Below are 27294 nucleotides of genomic sequence, written 5' to 3'. Positions count from 1 at the left end.
CAGTTCCTTCTTATTTAAGGAGTTGTAGCTATCTATGGAAGGCAATATTAAAGACTGACTTTGCACAGATTTCTCTCTGGTGAGTGACCGTGGCATTAAGACAATGTACGTTCCAAATGATGTTTTTCTGCACAGCTGGATATTTCTAAATACTTTGTCTTGTGGCTGTTTTGGCGTTTAATAAGTTGAGAACTTCTTGCTGCTTGACTAGGAACTAAAGGGTCTACTTTCAGTATTTTGGGGGACCTATAAGGTTAACTTTTGAACTTCTTGGCCTGTTACAACTACTGTGTAATAGGAAGGAGTGAAGCACATGGTAACAAACTTCGCTTCCACAGGAAAGCACAGGAAAGATTTATGACTACGGATGTAAAGGCAAAACAGTTCAAGAGCACTGTATGTGTGCATATGGTTACAGGAAATGATAATTCAAACACTTTCAAACAAGATGTTTTAAACACTGCAGAACATTTTAAATAAAGGACCAGACTCTCAAATACACCTTTGCAGACTTATTTCAGGTTCTTACAGGTGTACATGGGTATATTAAAAGACCAATTACAATAGCAGTAATGAAACTGTTGGCACTTGGGGCCACACTTTACTTTCAGTCTTAATGCTTTATTCTGGCTTGAAAACTGCTACAAGTAAGTAAAGTACCTTGCCCAAACATAAAAACATCTAACCTGGACAAAATTTAAGTGGTTAAAGATCCATGATATGTTTCACGTCTAAGTGTCGAGACTTCCATCAGCAGAGCTTTCTTACACCACGTGTTGCTTTTTTGTTTTCTACCCAAAGTATTTCACTTCAGGAGTACAGCACTCTAGTCAACAACCCAAACTTGCTAAGTTTTTCAAGACCACCTGGGGCAGCTCAGCTAAACAGCTGCAGCTGTTTAACCAGACCTACTACACTTTACTACTAAACTACTGATGCTGAACTTCCCTTACAACAGTAAAGCAAATCGGAATGCATTGGCTTTAATTTTCTATCCTAGAATAAAGAAAAACTAAACGAAGGTCAACCTGAGTGGTGTTTTTTTTAAGGACTGCATATGAAAAATGACAAATGCAGGAAAAATCTTAGAAATCTCCTCTTTCCAACTAGGGGAAAAAAGAAAACTGATAAAGATGGAGACGCATCACAAACATGCTGACAAAACTTGCTGATTAACAATGCAACGGGACACTGTCAGTACAAAGGGTGAGCAGGATATTGCTCTGTGAAAGTAGGATGATCTTATAATCCGCAGTATGAGAAGATGCAAGATCACGCACTTTCAGACAAATAAAAAAAAGCATTACAGCAACCTGGAAGCTTAATTGTCAGAAATTACTAGGAAAAGATTTCAAATTACTAGCTGATTGGAAGGTGACTGAACTGTTAGGGTGATGCAGCAGAAGAGGAACCACAAGAAATCACAGCATGCATCATCCAGAGATACAGAAGTTTTTGACTACAATCCAGGGCCCCGGAGGAGACCGCAACTGGAAGCGCTGCACACATTCCTAGCTATATGTTTCAAGAAAGATGGGCTCAAAGCCATACACTTAAGGTGATTCAGAGAAGAACTATGAGAATTATCAGACAAGAAAGAAATTAGCATTTGAGAAAGTGCAAGAGCAGCATGGCTTGTTCAGCCTGAAGTGAAAGAGCATATGATCACTACTTAGAAAGAGAAAGGAAGAAAGAGAGATGCTAAAACTAACAAGCAGGAAGTTGGAAGAAGGTTTCTACCTACTCAGCTGCGGAGATTCTCAAAAACACACGCAGCAGGGGCAGCAAAAGCTTTTGAACTGAAGCTAAAGTTACGAAGGCGCTGTACAACTCAGCGCCTGCAATGGCAGTGACCCAGAAAATCCCTTCCAGGACCATGTCATTCCTCCAAGCAGAGGAATGAGGTGCCAGCTTGTTTCTTATATTTATCATTCAGAAACATAGGCTAACCAGAGGAAGGAAAATAAAAAAATCAAGATGATTAACATAGTTTTAGATTTTACTCCTGACAGTTTCTTAGTAAAGGTATACGTATTCTGTACACTTGCACAGAAAATATTTTAAGAGATAGATAGATGCAGAGGTAGTTTCTGTGCACAGATGGAAAAACTGGACGTTTCCATTTGTACATTTAGTCTTTCCTCTACAAAATATCTAATTAATTGGAAGAAATTTGATGAAATTTAAAAGTGACAGCATGACAACTATTTACAAGCAATTAAACAATTTTTCTTGTACGCTAATGTCTACAGTCATGTAAATGCCATCTGTGGAGCTTTAACTAAAAGATCATCTTTGCTTTACAGCATCAAGGTATAGCTCATGAGATTTTTTTCAAATACAATGATTTTGCTTTTCAATAACTACAGTGATAGGAAAGAGACGTGTATAATTCTCCCACTAATGACTGGATCCAAATAAGAAATCTGACAGTACTGACTACTGTTCTTTTCTACGTGCTCGGTCTAGACTATCGATTTCTGTAGTTTTGTTTAGTCCATTAAACAAAAAGCCTGAACTGCAATACTGCAAGATGCATATCTTCATGCACAAGTGGATAGCAAAGCAATGCTCAATCTTGTTTTTAAAAATATTGACATCACAGCATTCTTTAATATAAAGCAAAAACGTGTATTACCTTAATCATTTGAGTTGTTTTGCTGTATTATTGGGGAGATTCCTAACTACATAACACACAGTATTTCAAAATGATTGGGTACAAAATTAGAAATTTGGGGTAAAAAGAATAGAAAAATCACTTCTAAATGAGACAATACGATTCTTTTTTAAAAAAAGTTATTTAAGGTATCTTAAAGTTTGGAGAAAGTAGTTTTGAGATTGATTTACAGAAAGTAAAAAACAAAGTTTCAAATTTGCATTATGAAGAAATATATCCTAAAAGAAGGTCTCACTATTTTGCTGAATAATACAAAAATAGCACAACAAGAAGACAGGCTCAAAATATTTAAGTGACAAGCACTTCCCTTTATACATCGCTAATGCTGCAAAATCTTAAAATAGTATGATTTTACCTTGGCTATGATTTTTTAATGCTCTGCTAACATACTTACCAGTCAAACAGCTTTATTATTATGAGATTTTAAATCATAGCAGTACCCATGCCATGACAACCGAATGGAAGTGCATGTTACTGTAACACCCCCGGGTTTTGCTTACTGTACTATTTTATTTGCCTTTTCCCTTGAAGAGTGGAAAATTTTTCACACTTACAAAAACTTTTAGAACTCATGTTTCAAAACATCAGTTATTCAAAACTGTAAAATCAAATGCTAAGTTCAATTAGCCCATTTCTTCTATTATCTAATGTTTCCCAACGTCCACAACAACATATTCACAAGATATTAGTTTCCCAACTTGCTTCAAAGATAAAGCAAAACAAAAAGGGCATATGTGGTGCCAGCTAAAACCAGACTGCTTACGAGCAAGGAGATGCCTGCAGTTGAAGAACCATGTTATTCTGCTTAAAATACTGACATTCAGATATGGTTTCTAGAAATGTATTTATTTGTGTCTATGCAGGCGCACACAGAGTTTAAATCAGCCCCTATAGTCCTTCCTTAGATCAGCAGTCTACTAAATATATATATCTCTATATTTTCATGCAGCAATATTTCAGTGGTTTCTATCTATAAAGAGACTTTTCAAATCTGAGGTTACCAAGCTGCAGGAAAATAAGACGCAAATCAGCTAGAAATACTAGGACGAACACCGCAAGCCCACTTCTGCCAATACATTTAGTGAAACCCATCCCTTTTTCTCTTCCCATCTATCAGAAGATAAACCACAGAGACTCAGTACGCGCGTATATACTCAACTATTTCAGTAGGTCATCTTACAATAACCAGAAAATTTGTGAGTCCAATTTTAACCACTGATTTATGACAGCGCTAAAATGGTTTGGCTATAACACCCCGTGCTGCAGGAGTTTAACAAGGTTATTTCCTTCCGTAAAAGCGGTAGACCTTTTAGTCATCTCCTGTATTAATCACGTTATCTCTGCATACTTAACAGAACAAAACCCCAGCTGGAACACTGGAGCCCCAGGTAAAAAATCCTATTGCTCTAACTCAGACGTTCCTAAATTTGTTTTTCTCAGCACAGAGAGAAGAGTGATGTACGATACTAATGGAAGTGGCAAGTGTAGGAGTGACATTTAACTGTCTAAACAACCTTCAACAAAAAAGAGGTAGATAACAAGATTTTCTCTATACTACTGCTGACATGCACACCACTGTCTGTGAAACTGTGCTTTACTACTCAGCTATTTAGGAATACGAGCTGCATTCAGGCACCCTAGAAACTCTCAAGTTATTAAGTAAAATAACTGAAATCCTTTGCTGTGATGTACAAGAAATCTCTCATCTCCTCACAAAACTAGAAAAATGTTTGCAACTAAAAACATACTCTTGGAACTGAGCCAGACTGAACAGGACAGAAAACTCTAGAGTCAGACATGGAAATATTCTTAGAAGTTGTATACCAATGGGCAAGGCGGGGTACATATCGCAAGCAGACTTTTACAGTTATTAACAGAAATTAACACTCTGCCTTCATTTTACTTTGCTTTTTATTCTGCTCTTACAGTTGTGAACAGCTTCACTTTAAAAGAGGTTAGTACTAGCCTTCTCTACTGCCATAAAAATTCAGTGGAACACCATTTCTAGACAGAGAGTTAATTATTCAAGTAGGACACTTTGCAAAGGCTTCTAAACACATAAATCTGCGCATTTTCCTTCTCCTCATGCCACCACACTTAGAAGTGAGGATAACGGGGCGTGGGGAGAGGATCCTTCTATATCATTTAAGAATATTTCAAACAGAAGGCATGTATACTCTGCTTCTTATTTAAATATCAAAAAATGTAGCTGCTAATCAATCCATTGGAGATGGTCGTCAAAATTGAATATGGATGTCTCTCCTCAGCCTGTTTCCAAGTCTGACATTCAGCTATTTCCTGAACAATCTGGAATAGCAGAGACCTAATGCTCGCCAAGTAGTTGGAAGATCTTTTTCATAGCTAGTTATCAGGAATAAATTAAGATTTAGACGTTAAGCTCTACCCTGATCACGGAAGAAGCAGAGGCAGATAACATACAACATAACTTTAAGTACCTTTAGCTGTTTATGTACAAGGAAAAAAAAAAAAATCAAGAGCACAAAAAGTGTAGTTGGACTAAAATGAGAACAGCGAAGATGGCTATGCAAACCTAGGATATAGTTAATTAAATAACAACTCCCACAAGTAGGTTTAGATTTCCCACAATTATCCCATTTTGAATGATGATCACATTTCCAATGTAGCCATATATGTCCAGGTGCCAGGTGCAATGCCTCCTCCACCCCACGTTCAAAGCCATCAAATGACCAATATCGAATCTACGTTCCAATTCTGCAGCCTCGTTCTCTTTCAGGCATCACCACATCTTGTCAAAACGTCCCACATGCCACATGAGACCTTCCTGACATTCGCACAACTCCTGTAGCATTCAGCAGGCACGCGGCTGAGAGGAATTTAGGAATATTTCTACTGACAGGGTCCTAAGAACACAACCCGGCTCGCACTCTCTTGGCTCTGCAGGAGTAACAGCAGCACAGAACAGTAAAAGCCTATTTTTAACTTTAAAGCAAGCCAACATGACTAAACACACAAAGGGAACAGACCTACAAAACAGCATGATGTCATCTGTATAAAGTCATTCTGCAGAGCGTGCGTGTGGCAAGGGAGAAGCTTTAATCTGCTTCTCTTGCTTGCAAAGTCACAGTTTGGAGTCGAGCTATAAACTAATAAATCCTACTCAGTCAGTGTGTCCAAATGACCCAGTGCGCCGCGCCTGTGCTTGTAAGAAGACAAGCTGACAGATTTTAGACTGATAAAATGATGTAATATTTATAAACTGAGTGAAAGACATTGTAGATTGAGGAATTTGACCACTGCTTATTACTTGCTTTTACAGTCTGATTCCTTCCTGGCTGTCCATAAACTTCTGAAGACCAGGTAACTGCTGTTACAAGGAGCACGCACTCGCGCTACCAAGCAGAAATATCAGCCGTGTATCGATTTGGATGCCTCCCCTGCGACACGTGAATTAACTGACCCACAGGTGGAAAGGTACAAGCCCCAGCATATGATTGCCCTCCCTTTGGTTAGCTTATGAGCAGACACTCAATACAGGTACAGCGTAATACTTTGTAATTTTTTGCATCCTAACTCACCAGTCTGCTTTTCTCTGTTTTGTATCTTTAAGCCAATTGCTGCTCAAGTCAAAAAGCCTGGGCTGAAAGAAAAGGCTGGTGTTAAATCAGTCTTACTTCTCCTTTGGATTGGGAATTTGGATCATCATTGCCATTATAAGCAGCAAAGACTATGGAAGTTTTCATACATTTCTGAGTGAGAGTCTCAAGCACCTTCACACTAAAGGTGCATTGTGTCAAACAATTCAGAGCCTTCTGTTGCCCCCCCCCCCCTTTTTTTTTTAAACTAAGCTGAAACACAGAAAATGCATAAAGAAAAATTTGACAGATACTCTAAAGTAGAAGAGGGGCACTCCCACGCTCCCATCCACATGGTCCTGGCACAAGGACCACGAAGAACAGGAATTACCAAACTTTGAAACAGATCAAAGTATTGGATATCTTTTTAAGGCGTTTCAGACAGGCTTTGGTAGGAAATGGCACGTTAAAGCTGACATCAGCTTTGACTGCCTACAACACAGGGCTCAGGAAAGGCTAGAAAACTAGCCAGTCTGGTTAGACTAGCTAATTAGATCTAGTAGAATCCTTTCCACTTAGAAAAAATCCTCTTCCAGTTTTTAGGGAAGCAGAACCAAACGTTCTAGGATTTTGTGTTCCAACAACTGTGATGGAGATCCTTCAGAAAAAAAGGCTGCCGCCCCTATTTTTAGCGTTTTGACTGATTTAAGGTTTAGATCAAGATAGAGAGCATCAGGTCAACCAAAGGGAGTAAACTTGGTCCACAGTAGCAAGCTTCACACTCGCAGTGAGAGGAACCCAAAACCACAGATAAAGCCTGCTGGCCAGAGGCTAGACCTATATTCTTGTATATTACCACAGTACACTAGTGTAATAACTGAATCCAGCACCATGAACACAAATTGCAAACAGCCACCTACCCAAAATTTCATCTTCGCTTCATCTTCCAGTTGTTTCACCAAATGTTATAGTTGTGATCCTACATCCTTTCCAGTTCAAAATTCAGACAGCAGCTCATCTGCAACTCGGAGTCTCAGCTGGTCTCAGCTGCATCAGGGACTAAACAATAGCACTATCTGGACCAGGTACTACGTTAACATAAGAATATCTACCTTCAACATCACCCAGACAGAAGCACTGCATTCTGCTGTCCTTCATCTACCCTCTTCATATCCTCATACAAACACTCGACAAGAAGAAATGACAACTTTCCTATAAATACCAACTCCTGGGCATAGGATCAACTTTATAAACAACCCACTGAGAGTACCGAGCAACTGTCAGAGACAGTTCAGTTAGAATTTATTCCTCCTGTGGCTCTCAGCTGAATCAACACCATCCCAAAACGAACAGAGGAAAAGGTTACTGACATGCTAACAAAACAGGAAGAACGGACAACCAGCCCTTCCCAGGACAGTGTTGTCAGTTATGTAACCAGTAACGAGCCTAACAACTTAAGCGCGTGAAGTTTAGTATCCTAAAAAATCTGCAGACCTGCAGATCATCCCATGCTTTTCTTGCACCACAGCTTCCAGACACCTTCAAATACAATACTGAAAATGAGATGTGTCGGTACAAGATTCTTTGGTGCAGGGTAAATCTTGAGACATTAAGTCTCATTTTCCTCAAACCCTTAACGCTGACTTTACTCATGTCGTGCCTTTGCAGTCAGTAGTACTTGTCTTCCATTGGCAATAAAGAATGCTGGAAATGCTGCTTCAGTGTCACCTTTACATGCATGAAATCTTGAAATACCTTACCACCAAATGTTTTTTTTGTTTGTTTGTTTGAAGCAACATTACTTCTAAAATAATAATGCTAAATTCTAAATTTAGAAAGCACCAGTAAGATTGCATCAAAAATAGTAAGTGAAAAGAATAAACAGTCTAGCTATACATTAACAGTTGCAACTAAGAGATCAAAAAACTAAAATCACCATCAGGCTGTAATAAAATAACACTGAGATTCTGAAAAATCTTGTGTTGATTTCAGTCAGATAAAATCAGACTCGTGTGCATTCATGAAAGGTTTAGTCAAATTAGTTTAGCTTTTCAAACATCAAGAATGTTGTTAAGGACTAATTTGTAGCAATTTAAGGCAAGGAATAAAAACCGATGAAGAAACTTAAGTATAATTTTTTTAGTCTATTTAAGTTTAAGTTTCCAGCATCAACATCATCCATTATCCCAGAGCTGAGGATATGAACACAGTTCAAATGTTTAGCCAATTCCAGTTTACAAATTAGAAATTATGGATTTCCTAATGCACAAATTGTTAAACTATGTGCAGTTATCTTTTGGCATAGATAATCATTTCATTGATTCTGTAAGCAATCTGTAGGTCTAGCAAGTACAGAAATATTTTTCAGATGAGCTTCAGGTCATCGGAGCCGTAGAGTACAGAACATGAGACACTCCTCTTCCCCTCACTTTTGCATACTGCAGTATCACTACTAACAGCAGTAGCAATGATTACTGTAATGACCCTCTCACAAGCTACACATTTCTTGCATATCACTATCTGAGAATCCCTGCTTTGGATAATTAAAAATGAAGTTTCCAAAAATCTAATTTTACTTCATATTGCTGTGATATTTTTACAGGTCTATTTGCTAAACTGTTAAAGACTGAGTATGCCACCTGAAAATAGTTCAAGCAGGATCACCAGTACCACAATTTGAAAACCCTGGACTGAGTATTCTGCGAGGGAGTGTAAATACGCTGCAGATGGAAGAATGAACTTGAGATACTGAGGCACAGGATTTCCTTAGCTGACTAGGCTTCCTTCTGGTTACAATGAACTTTGTGCTCCTCTAAGTGCACATTGTAAACTCCTTGGTATTTTTAATCTATACTACTTCATACAACACATTCCATATATAATCTGCTTTTTTAGAGCTTCTATTATTGCTTTGTCTTCATTAACTTGCAGAATCAGGAACATCAAGGGCTTTGGGTTTTTCGTTTGTTCATTCTCTGGGTTTTTTAAATTACTGGTATCTACAGCTCTCATAAATTTTAGCTGAATTTTCAGCACACCTGAAGATCAGGCAGGAGCGTCTCCAACTCAGTAACGGTATATAGTATTAGCTGACTGATCTCAAAGAGCATATCAGAAGAAACTAACTTCCTTTTTCAGGTTCACATCTGCATTCTGGCTATAAATGACGCGTTTCAGTGGGCACCATCATAAACGTGATCACTTTGTAAGCACGCCAATTGCACCACTAGACTTCGCCACTTTCGAATGTAAAACAGAACTGGCAATATCATTATTTTTTTCCCATTCTCATTATGAGGCCTGAATTTTTCTACTAGCTTATAAATTCTAAACTAACTTCTAAATAAGTGCCTACTATGATGTTTTCTATACGAGGTATCCATGCTGACCTGAAAAAAATTAGCTTAAAATTGTCTTCATTTAGCTTAAAATTGTCTTAAGACGGTAAGAGATAAAACAGAGATAAAATAGATTGGGCACACAATCAGACATGCACACTAATATACATACGGTGACTTTCTTTTTCCAGTTCTACAATCCTCAGGCTTTGAAACAGTAACAGGAAAAACGGCAAGACATCCCCCATGTGCCAAAGATGTTTTCATTGCCATCCTATGGGTCACTAATATATTCACTGTCATTCACATGAAATGACCCAAATTTTGCCAATTATAAGCTTTTGAGAAAATATGCAGTTAAATGCTGTCCTGGAGAACAGGATTCTATCCAGACTCTGCCACAGATCTCTGGTGTGACGCCAAGCAAGTCACTTAAAATCAATGTTTCAGATGGTCATTAGGCCATGGGTGACTAAACTGGGCCAATAAACAGAAAACTCAGACTACAAAACCTGTGCTTTGAAAATTTACTTAAACCTGGCTACGCTGAGAAATAAGCATTTCAAGTTCTCAAAATTCATTCTGTCCTTACTCATTTTTCCAAAGCTTTTCTTCAGCAGTGCTATCTGTAAAATGAAGATAACGTCGCCCTGCACTACTTCAGTGAAACACATTACTACTGTAGTTACAAACACCATAAAAAGCTACAAAAGAAAAAATGAATGCTTTTGTCTTAAGAGTAGGTCTTGAATAGTATGCTATAAACATGACCTGGCCATTTCAGCAACGAATTTAACTATTGTAAAATAGCAAATAGCTGCTCATTAAACCAGAGCAACCACCTCAAGATGAATCTTGTGGAGAGTACATAGATGTGTAATTAAGGGCTGTATCATAATGCATTTATGAAGAGGTCAAATGCTATTTCCAATCAGGTGAAAAATCCACAGCTCCTTTATTGGTCTTTAGAAAGGATTTTTTCAAAACATATAAATGAAAAGGGAAGGTATAATCAAAGGGGGGGCAAAGCAGAAGTCTAGTTTCATTAAGCAATAAAACTGAAAGGTGCCTAACCAAAAAAAAAAAAAAAGCAGCAAGCCTCAACACAATGTGCAATCCAGCAAGATGAACAAAATTAATCATCAGCAACTACAGCAAAAAACAGGTTACTACTGAGGTTTTTTTTTTTGTTTTTTTTTTAAACACACACACACATAATGTAAATAAACAAAATATTCAGGTATGATACTATCTCAGTTTGTACAGCTTATCCAGTGTAGCCATCTGATCATATCATTACACCTGTCTTTCCAATGTCATACTTGTGCTGTGCCATGCTGACTAGAAGGAAAAAACTTGATGACTTCATGACTTTTGGCTTCCAATATTTTTTTTTTTTAATTCAGGACAGGTCAAGCACATCAAAAGACTGCACTAGCCACATGATTACTATGGAGAGTCATTGGGCTGTCAGTGAAACATATCCTTTATTAGCAGACTTTATTCAATATAATAACCAAAGTAAAAAATGTAAGTCATCCATTCTTGCAGACCGTGCATAATTGTCTCCAGTGAATTCTGCAATTCATTTCATTACAGTCATGAAAAAACTACGCATCTCAAGTCACACTTTTAAAAGCCATTATACCTTGTCACTTTTTTTTTTTTAAATAAATAACCTTGAGTGAAGTTTCTACAAACACCACACATATAAGGCAAAAGGAGGAATAACATAGGAAAATTAGATTTTAGAGGGCCCCAGTCTACTGGGGAGACCTTGAATTTAATATGATTTTTGCACATAACAAAGCAGGTATATGATGCAATGTATGAAACTTTTCCAAAGGTGGCAGTTTCAACATCCACAAAGTGACTTATTTAGAAACATCAGTTATCTTTCTAACATTTAAGATTAGGAAAATGACAATGAAAGAAATACAAAGCTAGTGGAGAGGACTCTTTAAAGCATTAAGGATATAGCCAAATAGAATGAATCCGCTGAACTACATGAAGTTCAGTTTGGTACTTTAAACGTAAGAACTAAGCAGGACGGCTTTTGCAACAATCCAACACCCATTTCTCTGCCACCTTCCAGGCAGAGCACGTGTTTTGACTCCCCGTTCAGCAGACAATAATCATTGTTGTGCACTGAGGAACATCACCCACAGGGCAACACCACCTTCAGACACGTGCGTCTAGCCCAGCTTCATGTTCTTCCAACATATGAAAGAGGAGGCATGTAGGACCACTACACTTGACTGATGCTGCTGATTTTGTCACATTAAGTAATCTATGAAATGCAACATTTTTTCCACTTTTCCTCCCTCCACTCCCACCATGATGAATGCAACGGTCACTTTGCATACCATCCTTCACAGAACAGTAGGTTTAACTCATATCCCTCACTCCCTCCTAAACTAGTGCAACATTAAGATTTAACAGTGCTAAATAAAATGAATTCATATTAATTTTGTGAAAGCTTGCACAAGAGACTTTTGCACTCACTTCCAGATCGTCCCAGCAAATCAAGCTGTGAGAATGTAACTGTGGTATCAGAGAAGTAATTGAACTTTTTCCATGAAATATAAGATCAGCTGGATATAACAGTAACATATATTTAGGATTCTGGGAACATACAAGAATAATTTATCATGAAAAACTATGAATGCATTAAGTTTTCCTTTTAACTGAAGTAAGACCAGATCTGTATACCTTGAAACTCTCAGCTTGCCTTCCCTCTCCACCAAGAATTCGGATGTTTCAGTCTCATTTTCCAAGCAAGGTAACCTCTGCCTGGAGAACAAGCATGGAAAGTCTCATTGCCAAACTAGCGTTTTTCATTGAGCTACATGGTGTCATGACAGTGCAATTTTAAACTTCTACACAAACCTTCAACTATAGCTTTTGTCAATGCAAAAGCTGCAATTGTGTGCCTGTGGTGTCAGAGTATGATTTCCTTCTCTTAAACGTATTTGGGCATTTTCTTAAAGTAAATTAATCTTCTTGTAAAGTGTTACCTTGACATTTCACCTTTTTTCATTCCTACATTTTTGTCCGCAGAGTGAAATTTTTCTATGTGGTTTAATTAAATTGAAGTAATAGTACTCAAATATGAGAGAATAAAGGGTAAGTCTCTAAAATATAAGTTAATTTTTCCTTCTATCTATAAGCAATTATTTTATATTAATTAGACTTGCTGTGCTACCTCAGTCAATCTAGAACTTTTCATGAGTAGTTTTTGGAGAGTCAGAAGACTAAAAAAATACATATGCGGTTTCTTCATTTTATTTCCATTTGCAAATTCAGGATATCCTATTCTATTTCAGCTTCTCCAGTACTTGAGTTTCAGGAGGGAAGGAGGTTTTCTTAGATTAAGTTTTAAATATTTCATGAACATCTAACAATTTGGTAACACGAACTCCTTTATAGTTACAATGTAATTAAACTAGCTGCATTTACGATGAACTAAATGGAACAATACAGTCTGCAACAAGAAACTGTGATATACCTGCTGTATATATAAGAAAAATCCACTAGACATTCTCAAATATTTCAGAATGTATTTTTAAACAGTCAAAAAACTGACTTCATGAAGAAATTGTTTCTCCTTTAAAAAGTTCCTGCTTCATCTTCCCAAAATTTATGATTGTTAGCTGTACGTACTGAATACGTGTGTTGTAGTACACACGCATATGATCAGAATACATATAATTAAGAAAAACTTTTGAAGAAACAAATGGTAAAATTAGGAAAAAATCATACTGAACTATACATAATTTTACTATGAAGATTTAAATACCAGCATTAAGTGAGTTATACCAGCATTAACTAAGTGATAAAAATCTATTTCTAAAATCTTTTTGGAAAGGAAAATCTAAATTTATAACCCTTGGCACTTGAGGCCCTGGAAAATACTGTTTGCTGTTCTGCTTATGAATGCATTTTGCACAAACAATAAACACAGGCAGCCTATGGGATTAAAGCACGACAAAGGTGTAGCTGACTCATGGGATCAATTATAAAGCATCAGTACTTAGATATTTTGTCCAGTCCATGTTTTACTAACAGGTTTTGCATTTTCAGCATAAGTGTATTACAGATGTTAAATGCCATGCTACCGAGCAACACCATACTAGTACCACACACTGTCAGACTGAATCTGGTCTTATCACCATCTACACTTACTTCACTTGTTATACAGCCTGCTTATTTCTTTAAAGTTTTAACTAATGTATGCTGGTTTTAATTGAACATTCATAGCTTCTTGGCCAAAAACAGTACATGAGTATCTTCTGATTACATTTTTAACACTGGAAAAGAAACGACAGAGTTGCCTTTTCTAAGCTAAAAGCAGTACTAAATACAGTCACTTGCAAATTCTAATGCCATCTCAGGTGCAGCTTCCCCTCAACAACCACCATTAGAAGCACAACCACGAAAGTAAATCAGCAGGAAGACAAGCAGTTGCAATTTCCATGCAGTTCACTGTGACAGGTTATTGACAGAACAAACAGAATTTGCAATACTTACTGAATGTTTCTCCTGCTGGCCCATAACTCCATGGTTAGCTGGGATTGCAAGTGGTTTCATAATGAAGAAACATAAGCTGAACTGAATTTACACATCATGTACCAATTTCTTATGGATGGCAAGTCACCTTCTACAGCATTAAATTACGAAGAGAAGGAGGGGGGGAACCAAGCCAGAACTAAAAGTGTCACTACTGGTAAGCTCAAAAAACCCCTCACACTTGTAGTACAGAGAAGCAATCCAAACGACAGCGTTAGTCTCCATTTTTGTAACACTGAAAGTCTAAGCATGTCAGGATGTAAAGAGCCTGACGAAACCCTACATATCCAGCATTCATCCAAGGGAACAAAACCATTCCCTGAGACTGAGGAATGGGAAGAAAAAGAAGGAAAAAAAGCTAAAATGGCTGACTGCACAGATACTCCCTCAAAAAAGCTTAATACAGTGTCAGGGTGCAGAATCCAGCCTCCAGCATTCAGCCAAGCATTGTTAATACTCCTGTTTCTTTTGCAATCACACACCCGCACACGCAGCGCCCCCCCCCCCGCCCCGCTCCACCACTACCCTCCACTCCCCCAAAATCAGGGCAGAGCATGCGAATAGGGACCTCCTCCCCGGCTGCTAATGATGCTGACAGAGTAGTGACCAGTGATCTCTGTTCCACTCAGCTAACCAAGTTTGCACAATTAATCTCAGCAGCGTGACACTGATGGGCATTTAATTTTATGATGCCCGCTCCTCGCAGTCAAGACAAGCATGTGTACTGCCAAAAGAGTCAGCAACAAAAATACAACACAGTTACACACACAAAAACCCAGAGAATCATGAGTCTGAATGCAATACGCCAATATAATTACGTTATTGTGCTTACTTTGGAAGACCATGGCTGCAGGCAGTTGGCATAGCAACGCACAAGGAAAGCCATTTCCTGGGTAGAAAGAATGCTTCCTTTTCTAAATAAAAAATTCCTCTTAGGATACAAACGGCATTGCTGCTTCCTGCAGAAAGCAAAGACACTGTAGTCTGTCTCTTAACCTGCACAGGCACACTCAATGCAGTTGCAGTGATGTAAGTGGATTTCTCTCTCTCTCTCCCTCCCTCTCCCTTTATCCACCGAAACACTCAAGTCAAATGGAAGACATTCCTTGAAGCTCGCCCCCTCAAGACACTTAACCGTTTCACTCATTAAGGTAGAGATGGACAATTCAGATAAAGTAACAAGCTCTTGCCTGTGCCGTGTCAGCCTCTGAAGATCAAGACAGTCCCAGAGGGGAGGGATCCATTCACTGCCGCCTCCAGACACTATCGCTGAAGCCAAGGTGGGGAAAAAGGACCAACATTTACCTCAACAAACCCTGAACTACAGATGACTTTCATGAAGACGAGGATAAAGCAGTAGGGTTTGACATCACCTCCCTTTTTCCCCACCCAAAAAAGAGTGCCACTGCAGAGCTGTAAACATTGTTATCAAGTATTTATAAACAGTGCACTTGACGAGCTTTCACAGATTTTCAGCAGTTTCACTGCTACTCAGAGCACACGTATCCAAGGACTACATCAGGTAAATGTTCAGAATTTTTTAAAATGTCGTTTGGCATCTTTCTGAACACAGATTTTGCTTCTACATGCACATTAAATAAGCAAAATTCCATTAAAAACAAAAGGGGAAGCAAGATCTGGACGAGACTGACATACATATGGCTTTTATAATTTTCCTCTAAAACTGTAACTGTATTTTTAAACTCAGTTTTCCCTAGTCACTCTCATTTACAGTATATCACTTCTAGTTTTATACTAGCAACATTATACTGCAGAGGAGCTAAAATGCAACAGGGAACATGCTCAAGCAATGAACTGTCAGCTGTATACAGCGTACATCCTAAGTGTCACAAATTCCTAATACTTTACACAGAGGAGACCAAGCCAGCCCAACAAGAACATGCCACTCTAAGCTTTGCCTGTAGTAGAATCATCTCTAAACACATTTACAACCTATTCTTTAAAATCAGAGACCATCTGTCCTTCAAGTAACTTAAAGTCAAATTGTTTTTAAACCAACAACAATAGCAGGAAAAAAAAAAAAGACTTAACAGTTGATACACATGCATCAACACACAGGAAAAGTGAATACTAAAACATACCATGTAACACAATCTGCAGCTGCCCCCCACCAAAATAACACAGCCTGTGTTAATTAGTTTGTTACCTAGTGATTTCTTTCCATACTGACAATGATTGCTAGTAAATGAGCCTGGAGAAAAACAATAACAAACCCTTCGTGAAAATGAAGTCTACTAAAGCCAAAAAAAAAAAAAAAAAAAAAAAAAAAACTTGACGTATCTAGGCTATTTTTTTTACACAGATATTTTCAGGACATCATTTCATACACAGCACATTTTAAACTGAAAATATTTACATTTATGAGAGTTTAATATGACACTTGTGCCCTTGATTTTCTAGTATGTGCTAAAAGGTTTCTTAAAGATCATAAGTTATTCCTTAAACAATTGCAATACACAACTTGGTTTAGAATTTTAAAAAGTCTTTGCAATGCTTTGTAGAGTGCCACTGCAACTACCAGATGATTTTTAAATGTTAAAATATGTTTAAACCTTGTAAAATAGCCTAATACGGAGCACAATCAATTTTCAAATGAAATCCTGACCAGAAATAGCACAAGTTATTAATTCTAGGACACTTGCACAAGCCTTCTCTAGTATAAAAATAAAACACACTACCTGTTGACAAAGTAATTAAAACCCTCTCAGGTTTGATTTGGTGGCCTTGTGGTTAACACCACGGGCAGAATTGGAGTCTAGTGTTTTACACTCACATCAGGAAAAGTGAATTGTCTCACCAATGTAGGAAGGAAGCAAAACACTTTCTGGACTCTCTTCTGTAACTGAGCTATGAACAGCAATCCTAATTCACATCAGTTTTTAAATGTGATGGCATTACCAAGCAAAATCTAGCCTCGCTATCTGTGGCAGAAGCCTTGAAACATAGCAGAGAAGTAGGAACAAAAACAATAGAGGAAAGATGGAGAACTTCTAGACGACAATACCATGAAACACTTCCTTATTATTTACGGTCACTACTACACCTCGTCTCTCCTGTGATAAAAGTAAGTCAGTACCATATGTATGAATGCAAGGGTTCAAGTAGCCTGGCAGTTTAATATTAGTGTGAATCAAACTAATGAAGACTTAGTGGTTTCCAAAATAGAAAAAAACTCTTTGCATCTTAAAATGCAAAAAAAAAAAAGAGATACTAATGTAATTAGGTGAAAAAACACTCATAAGCAATCTGTGATTCAAAATACTTCATGAAATAAAAGGTTGACTCCATTTCCCTATTCTTTCCTCCTCAACTACCACTACTTTCACCACTTTCTCCATGTAGTGACATAATGCAGTTTAATCATACACACTTATTTTGGAAATTAATTACCTATACAGGTAGGCTTTATAAAAATAATTATGGCAGAAGTTCAGTAAATATATATCTTTCAGTGAAAAATGAATGGAATTTAAATAAGTAAGAGACAGTAGAACAACGTGTCTTGGAAAGTTTTTATCATAAATAACTATGAACAGTTAATATAAAACTTAAACACAATTTTGTGCTGAGGTATATTTCAAAACCCATATACAAAAACGTCTTGCTTAAAGTCTGAAAAAAGCAAAAAATTTTTGCAAATATTCTCAGGTAATTGAAATGAGACATTAATAAAGCTGATCTGCAATAATTGGACATGATGGCATATATCCCCATCTGCCTTCAAACTGTTATGTCTGCAGAAAAGCTGACCTCTCTGTATAAGCCTCGGAAAAGAATGCAAAAAAATAATGCATACAAACGCGCTCCTCCCAACGGTAACTACAAATGTCAGGATATCTTGCACTATTCACAGGATTCATAAACAGTAGTTCTGGATTCAAGGTGAAAATTAATATAGATCTCAGCAACATGTACCATCTCTGATTGCAATTCCTGTAAACCATATTCCACATTCTGGTACGTGCTCACAGATACTATTCTTCCCAGCCGCGTCAACAATGCTTGAAGCATTAAACCCTTTTAGGTTAATGACAAATGCTGTAGCAGCGGATTACCTCAAATCTTCAATTTCAAGCAGTCACCTTAACTCACAGCTATTCACAGCAGTATTTTTTGTTAATTTTATAGATTACATAAATATAAAAGGTTCTTTTCCTGAAGTGCCTGAAGAACAGAAAAAGTTACCAGCGCGTTTTCCCCTTTCCCTTCAGCACAATATTTCCCTTCAGCACAACACTGTTTCCTTTATGTTCAAAATCTTAGGCAAAAGACAACAAAACACTGTAGGTTCACTACATTTCGTGGCGCTTCATGACTCCAGTAACCAGAAAACTTAAGTCAATAGAAAAAGAAGCTAAGGAACAAGGCCTAAAATTGCAATAGTCACGACATGCACCCCAAAATATTCACAGCGAAGGGACCGTTACACAGACATGGTACACTGGTGTAGCTGGAATACAGACACCTAAACTGAAGAGCGCAGCAGTGGAGCACATGATTTTTAAAGAAGAAACGGCAAAGGTATCTTCTTTTCTTTCCCCCTCCTTCACACAAAAGGGAAGGAATTTTTAAAAATGATTTTTTCAACTCAGAACTGTTGGACACAAAACTTTAGTTCCCAAGAGCACGCTTCTGAACGTTTCAGTGCTGAGGCTCTCCCTCCCTACTAGTCTTACAGCAGAGACCAGTTAATAACATAATCTGATGCTCCCATCAAGCATAAAAATACCAACAAAAACCCCCAAAACAGCAATTAGCTACAGACACTACAATGAATAATACATTCAGGTGACCTCTACAGCATTAAGAGGTCTTTTATTCTAACACACTCAAATTTGCTGCCAGTACCTTAAATCACTGGTCACACGACCCAGTTTCATGCAAGGGAGTTCAGATTTACCAGGATAATTCAGATATCCTATTTCAGACACACCTGTTCTATTCGCATTTTCCCTAGAACTTTGAGAACTCTAAAGAAAACTCCACCGAATAAAGGAAAACTACCCAAATGAATGCCCCAAGGTGAGTTTCTATGATTAAAACATCACTTCAGCTAAAACCAATAGATAAAGTGATAGTATTTATCACTTTTTTTTTTTTTTAAATGTATAATACGGCTGTGGCATTCATTACAATGATGATGTTTCTCTGCACCACTGGCAGTACCAAAACAACTGCTACAATGGAGCGATGTGTGCTGTTCTGGTAACACATCTGCTAATGTTACAGACCATTTGAACAAATGCCCTTCTGTTGAGCTGTTGCTGCAGATGAATCTATAATCCGGATCTTTAAAATAATGACAAGCCCTGAGCAGTCTGGCTGGTGCCTCAGCTGGGTTGACGTGCGGGAGTCTGCCAGTCTTCTTTCTGACTGCAGACTGATCTGTCACCTTCTGTGCACAGCTCTGCTTTCAGTAAAGCAAACTTTCTGTTTGCATGCCGTGGCTTTCAAAGGGAGCAAGTTATAAGATTCATTTCAAGTACTTGCCATCAAGTTCTCATTTCTGACATATGACAATTATGTTACAGTAGACACAAAGACAACCTGTAACTGATTGATACTCATCCTAAGCGTGGCAGTGTCCCATTTTCAGAATTTCTAATTTAGCTTGTAAAACCTACTTGAAGCAAAGGCTCACCACAGTAACAGGGCACAGAGAAGCCTTTCTTTGGATTTTATCTTTAATTATGCTTTACACCACACAGAATGTAGGAGTGTGTTTTGTCACAGCTTTTAAAACAAGATCTTAACAGTTCTTTTGTGCTTCCACAACACACATTATGGTCTTACTAGTTAAATTTTTCATTTGCAAGATAAAAAACAAGACATATGTAGTAAGTTCATTTATGAAATCACTTTATTATATGATGTAAAACTAATTTACCTGTATCTTTACATAAAGCAAAGTGTTATTACTTACGCAAATCTCAAGTTTAATGGTGTTAATATGACTTTAGGACAGTATATTGTCATTACTAAATGCTAAAAATTAGACTTTATAATTTGAGATATTAATGACTTCAGTTGGGTGAAAGATCACAGATTAATTTCCTTAACTTCGTCTATTTCAGGAATGAAAAAATGCAGTCTGTCACTACAGATGCGGTCTTTCCCAATGTTTATAAAATTTTCTCATCTTAGAGTAAGAACAAGAGTTAAAGATAACGTGTTAATCAAATCAGAGAACAAGAGAATGTGCTTTCTGCTTTCAAATTCTGAACAAAAAGCACAAGAGCAAAGAAAGCAAATGATGTGCTACAGTCGATAATGATACATGGTATACAAGATTAGCAAGGCCTCTTTTCCAGTCCTAAACAATTGAGATTCACTACCAGTTCGTCGTTTAATGTGCAGTACCTCCAAAATTTCAGAGATCCTTCTCTGTATAATAATGCAGGAAAATATCATTGAAGCACAATAACCACATACCTCTGTTTTTCACGTATATCCTACTGCTGCATTGCTAAAAGGTAAGAATAAAATGTAGGGATTTTTCTGAGGTCAGTCAGCTGCCACAAATTCTAGACCATTATGCTCTTTACCAGTCCCACTCAGTCCTGTAACAGTTGCTCTGCAATAAGCTAACAACTTTGAACTGCAAGGTTAATTGTTCTGGCTTAGCATTGAATGTATTCGAGAACACCAGGGCAGGGGAACAATTACATATTGTTTCAGTATTAAATGCTAAAGGAGTAAAACCAAAACCAAAAACCAAAAGACAGAGATCCTTGTTCCTAATCTTCTCTAAATGCTAGCTGGGTTTTTTTGTTTGTTTGTTTGGGGATTTTGGGGTAGTGGTGGAGGGAGAACACAATATGCTTTCTAACACCTTCAAACACTTTTCCTTGAGCTTGTTTAGAAACTTGAAGAGAGAATCTGAACCTCAGATCACTCTTCTCCAGATACAGACACTTCCTGGCAAGAAACGTTCCCCCCCACCCCCGCCCCGTTTTCGTTTAGCTTTCCAGATAATGGTAGAAATCGTCTATCATTTTTTACTACCATATGTGATGTCTTGAGTCCTTTCCGTCTGTCTTCCTGAATGTTTACCTAGACATCTCCTGGGGTAACTTAGTACTTACCTCTGGTATTTTAAGGAGGTTTTAACTCTGAAAGGGCTGGTTGCTGTTATAGGAGGATTTTCATTCACTTCAATTGTCTGTTGGAAGGAAATACCTTTTGTTTTGGTCTCCAGCCACAGTCTGAACCCAGGGAGACTCAGAAGAGCCTGCTCCAGGGGTTCCCAATTAAAACCAAACAGACCACTAAAAACCAGCTTATTGGCATCAGATCATACTCTTTTGGAGAACACTCCCCGCAAACCCCTGCATATCCTTCCGCCTGTAATATTCATCATGCACTAACATATCTTGAGAACCGTGTCCTAGCTATAGTAACTGTATAGAATCCATTATCCCAATCTTTTGCTTTTATCATGTAACTAATCCCTCATAATGTCAACCGTTCTTTATTTTTTAAAGAACGATTATCAAGCAAAATCAGCTAAATTATTTAAGAGAGAAAAAAGTCAAAAAAAAAAAACAGAGTTAATTCCTTCAAATAAAGAAACCTTGTCATAAAATTCTTAAGAAATCTTTTCCCTCTCCTCCTCCTCCATCAACAGATCAAGTAAATCAGGGAGCCAACTACCATCAAGGAAGGGATGTTCTATTTTGCAAATTTAACACTACATTTTTCCCTTGCAAGTACAAGATCAGTTACCTAATTGTTTTTAAGCACCTCTATATTTAGGTAGAAACACAGTCCTACCAGATTGAATCGCTCTAACAATTTGATTCTACATGGCTTTGCATTCTGAGATTACTATCAGAAGACTTTGCACTGTCTTTACTTTTAAGATAATCTTTTCACTGTCATGGATCATTTACAGACTGTAAAAGCCCGCAGGTAACTATTTTACACTCTCCAAATGACAACATTCAAGAGATATGAATGAAACACTAGGTAGGACCATAGTGAAGTGAAAGGAAGAAAAGGTGAATTATTTTACATTCTAGTAGATACATGCATATAAATATTACACACACATACGTATTCAAGTAATGAAAAAGAGAGAGCATGCACACACACGCACATGCGCAGTGCAGCTTTCCCGGCAAGCATCTCAACAGCACACATAGCCCTGCCAGCTGTTCGGTCCCACGTGAAAACTTTACCGTCTGAAGTTTCAAAGAGAATTAAGGCTAACTGCTCAAAAAATAAGCCCCACAGGCATTACTAATACACAACACAATAGTAACACTTTAGGGAGCCCTTACATAAAAAAAAAAAAAAGATTTTTTTCATTGTGCAAAATATATTTTTTGCAGAGATGCACAAATTCCAGGAATTAAACAAAGCATATACATATATTAATTATGTTCAATGAGGTATCTTTTTGAAATGCTGATTGTTGATAAGTGAACTAATTTCTATTCTACATGCTAACTCTAGTGGAGAGAGAGGGATGTTTTTTAAACAGTAAGACACCTTTTCCTTGAAGTAATTTCCCCTTTAGTCCCAACTGTTTTCAAGAGGGATATGGGGGATGTTTTCCTGAGGGCACTCAGGCCCATTTCTAAAAAGAAAATTTCACTTCACAGGGACCTGAAGAAGGCTACACCAGCATTTTACCATGGTGGTGAAGGAGAAGGAAAGAGTTGTGGTAAAGGCAAGGTAACTCTGTTAAGAAAGAGTTGTGGTAATGTGGTTAAGAAAGAGTTGTGGTAATGCAAGGTAAACTCTGTGGTAAATGCAAGGTAAGTACCTTGGCTTTTATTAAGGAGCTAGCTACCCTGCACTTCCCTCTCACTTACTCGAAGAAAAAGCACGCACATAGGCACTTACAAGGCCCTGGTTCAGCCTGGTAAGTTTAACACTCACATTGAATGAGTGAAGTAAAAAGGATATGCACATCAGAAGATTTTACTTCAGACTTACTAATGTTTAAATAACGCAAGCTATTTCACTTCCCCTGCCCCCCCCCCATCAGTACATTTGGCCAAGACAAACCTTGGCTTAAATTTTAAAATTAAGCCCACCTGGAAGTAAAGGTTTATGGTATGCATTGCTGCATCTTTATTAGCAATTGTGACAGCACTTTGACAAAAGCAGCATGTGAAGATATCTGCAAATTACACTCCTTGAAGTCTCAACTAAGAGCTTGAAAAATAGAATTACATTGAATGCGTAACTGCCATTGTAACAGCGGCATTTCCTCTCTTAGTATCTTACAAACAAGGAGCTTTCAAACACCTGCAATTCATCCCTAAAACGCCACTTCAAATAAATTCTGCTTCTAAAAAAGAACAAAACAAAACAAACACAACAGCACAAAAGTACCATGACCAACACAATCTTAATTACCTAACCTCAAACCTTTGCCAATTACTTCTCTTCTCAGGCAAGTTTTTAATCTCTGATTCTAAAATGTTTTAAGGATTTTAGCAAATTTGTTTTTGTCTTTGAATAATTTACAAATAGGAAAGCACTATTTCCACATAGCAGAGGTTAAAAGCCATATAAAAATTGCAGCCAGGAGTTGCAGGTTACAGTTTTTGTTTGACCACTGGATTTCTTACATTGACTCTGATTTTCTCCTTCCTCCTCTCTTCAGTGTGCATCAGCTCTTCATGGAAGGACCCTGTCTGAATTGGTTGCAAAAGGTTTCAGTCTTTGGTGGAAACATTACGCATGACTATAACGTCTATACTTCAAAACAGGCAGCAACAGCCTTCGTTTTTTTCTTCACAACTGATAACTTCAAGAAGGTAAGGAGCTAACGTTTGTCAAGTGCTCCTATATCTAAGAAGAAAGAAGCACTTGCAAAGCCAGAATAGAAAGTAAGCGAACAATCCTTCTTCTAATGTGCTCTGGAACTGAAACAATCCATCCTTCTTTTGTTTTTTAAAGCTATAATTATTTTCTCACTTAGTCAGGATATTTAAACTACTACTAAAATTCTTTTCCTAGAGAAATACTCTCAGCAAAAATATCATTTTAAAAGATTCAAATAAAAATCCAAAAGCAGCTTTGAAAGTACTCAAAAACATAACCTTTTGTGGACGGACCGACTCGAGGGATTGGCGAATACAAATCATTTCATCTTTAAGTCACTACCTCGAGCACAGCTCACATAACAGCGATTCAGATACTTGGGAAAATGAACTGACAGCTTCTCTCCAAGCTTCAGTGAGCAAACGTCCACATTAGCACTATCACTTATGATGCCCATCCACACAGAGATGCCAATATTAAAAGAATCTGTAAAGTGACTGTTCCCTGGTATTACATAAATACACTACACACACGGACAGCATTCCCTCGAATGCCTTTATATGCAATAATTTGTTTCTAAATGAACAACCTAATGAGGATTTTGAGTCTGAAAAATATTTAAGAACAGAAGTAAGTTTTTAAAATTTTCCCTATCTGTAGTCAAGTTAAGGAGTGGAAAGTCACTATTTGTCATTAGCTATGTTACACAATGATCACATTAGGAAAAAGGTAGGAAAAATTCATTTGTCTGCTGCATGAACAACTTCCTGCTTATGATGACCAACCTGATATTTAATTGTATATCCAGCACCTCGGAGGAGCAGTATTATACACAATATAAAAAAGTACATCATAAGTGAACAACAACAAAAACTTCATACTAGTGATAAATCTGTACTATTATTGACCAAAGTTTCACATGGGTCTGATCACAAGGAACTGAATATCTACAAGCTGTAACAGGACTCAGTATCAGTAAAGTATCTAAAGAAATTAAAAAATAAAAAACACCACTATCAGTAATATTACTATAATACCACAATTGCTAAAAATACTGCACAGCTTGAAGCATGTTATTGTTTGATTTTCCAAACCCCATCACAAATATGAATCCAATTATAACATCGATGTAAGCTCTTCCAAAGGTTGTTCTGTAACAGCAGTAAATCTCAATGGATAGATGAGTTCTGCAGCAGAGATGATGTAATATATAAAAATAGACATCCTTTGACAGAAGCTGCAAGTTGAGTAAACAGCACACTGCATACCATTAATTTTGCATTAATTTGCCAGTTTACATTACTACAAAGAGGATGACCTAACAATTTCGGTTTACTCTTGGCATTACACAAAACAAAACGGTGGTGTTGCTCATATATGAGCATATAATACGTAACTTTAAACGGTAACAATCCTTTACAGCATAGACACAAAAAAAGGAAATCGTGCAGCTTAGAGGTTACGTTTTGCCAAAAAATACAGAACACGGGGATGGGAATTATGCATGGTCATTATCTGTGGACGTTCCCATAAACAAACATGCAACTTCTTGCGGGGGTGAGGGGAGGTTAACTGAAATTGTCTAAATAACCTCAGGAATCCTGTCTCTCTGACAAAAATTGTGGGGTAGCTTTATATTTTCCCCAAATGTCTCACTTTAAAATACATTTGTATTCTTGTAATAGAGTCACAAACTCTGAGGAATGTACATTATTGCATAGGTGTTCCAGTATTGCACATCCAGACTAAAAATACATATTCAGTATTTCATTTTTTCATATTACTTAGTATGATGTACACGCCAAATCATGAGTAGATTACCATCATGAAATAATAAAAACTAAAAGTTCCTTTTGAAATCGCATACTGAATTTTATAAATAGACAAAAGCAAATAGAAAAATATCCTTCCTGATAAAAGGACATTAACATTCGTCAAATATTAAGAACTAGCTTTCTTTTACAAATGGAATGATCAATACAATATTTCCTATTTTTAATGCTTTTAAACGGAAAGGGTTATCAAGACAGACAAACCATTAGTTGTGCAAATAAACATGCAGTATTTGTGCAAATGTGTAATTAAAATACACTTGCATAGCATGCTTCTTCCTGTGAGCAACACAGTTGTAAATTAAGGTGTGTGTACAATTTTGTTTTGAGTTACCATTTCAGCAGTAACATTACTTAAAAGGATTTGTTTCATAACCATGGACAGAACAACTCCAGTACTCTTCCTCTACTCTGAAAACCTCCCAAAAACGTTCTTGCGACTTAAAAACACACACTCTTTCAGAAGTTTCCCCCCAATGGAAACATGAAAGTTAATTATCAGTGGCTATTAATTTTAAGTGAGGAGACCTTTTTGCATTCAGTTTGCGTGCCACATTATTGGGCTTTCACAGCTTACTTTCTCCTTGCTTGGCGATTACCTCTCCATGTTTTTTCCTCTACTTGGCAGAGAACTAAGTTAGCATAAAGTTTATAAACTAAACCTATTTAAACAGTTTTCAGCTGTCATAAGTCAGACTAGTCTCTAAAGACAAACCTCCAAGCGTCTTGTTTCCCCAAACTCTTTTAATTATCAAGTATACCTGAGCAGGATTCCCAGCAACTTTTCTGGGCTTTCTTTTTCCTTCCTAAGTAGCCTTACTTAACACTTCAAGATCAAGACCATTCAGAAACTTTTCTTCCCTGCCATGATCTCTCCGTATCCTCTATATCCTTGTACAAACTCCAGCTCTTCAGTGTGCCTGTACTTCCTTGTTCACTGCCCTACAAATAATTCCCATAGACTTTACAAATTTGCTCTTTTGTGGTTCTTTCTTGCTAAAAGCAAGCTTTTTTGTGACATGAGTGCTTATGATTCTGAGTATTTATTAAATGAACTTACATTAGAAAGTGCTAGATAATTCTTAAAATCATCAGGAACATTATTTAAGCTGTGCTAATTACAGGTGTGAAGGACTGACAGTATCTCGTTAAACTAATTTCTTGTATTTGAGGCATCTGACTGATTCAAACTAAAATGAATGAATTTACGTATATATTTATATATGGACACACACATATTTTAAAAAGCTAGTTTTAAGCACACCGCTATATTGACATCCATTTAGTATACAGAATACAATGCATTAACAAGAATACATATAGCAAGACATATCACAATACCATAACGTCCACATTGTTGAGAAGAAGAAAATGCATATTAAATATTTCATTATTATTTGAAATGATTCACAAAAAAAGACAACAAACAAGTCATATTTTACAATAGAGATATAAATATATATGCTGAGAAGCAACTGCAGTACGTTGTTTTTTAACGTTACATCTTGTTAACATTATACTGA

General features: G+C 37.2%; 1 protein-coding gene across 10 annotated transcripts in view; it reads right to left on the bottom strand.

The window, feature by feature from the left end:
* The window catches only part of RAPGEF2 (Rap guanine nucleotide exchange factor 2), a 191945-nt gene that overhangs the window by 57712 nt on the left and 106939 nt on the right, over positions 1–27294 (bottom strand). The window contains exon 1 of one of the 10 annotated variants that reach the window (XM_009677153.2): positions 14971–15039. The exons of 7 other annotated variants lie outside the window; for them this stretch is intronic. In XM_009677153.2, coding sequence (XP_009675448.1) covers positions 14971–15024 — 54 coding nt within the window. In that variant the 5' untranslated portion in view covers positions 15025–15039. Of the gene's footprint in view, positions 1–14099; positions 14625–14970; positions 15040–27294 lie in introns of those variants that run through there. 2 more of the 10 variants (XM_009677152.2, XM_009677154.2) reach the window with 2 other exon arrangements.

The sequence above is a fragment of the Struthio camelus genome, chromosome 4 (genome assembly GCF_040807025.1).
Source record: "Struthio camelus isolate bStrCam1 chromosome 4, bStrCam1.hap1, whole genome shotgun sequence".
NCBI classification, from domain to species: domain Eukaryota; kingdom Metazoa; phylum Chordata; class Aves; order Struthioniformes; family Struthionidae; genus Struthio; species Struthio camelus.
This window is presented reverse-complemented; position numbering and strand designations above follow the sequence as displayed.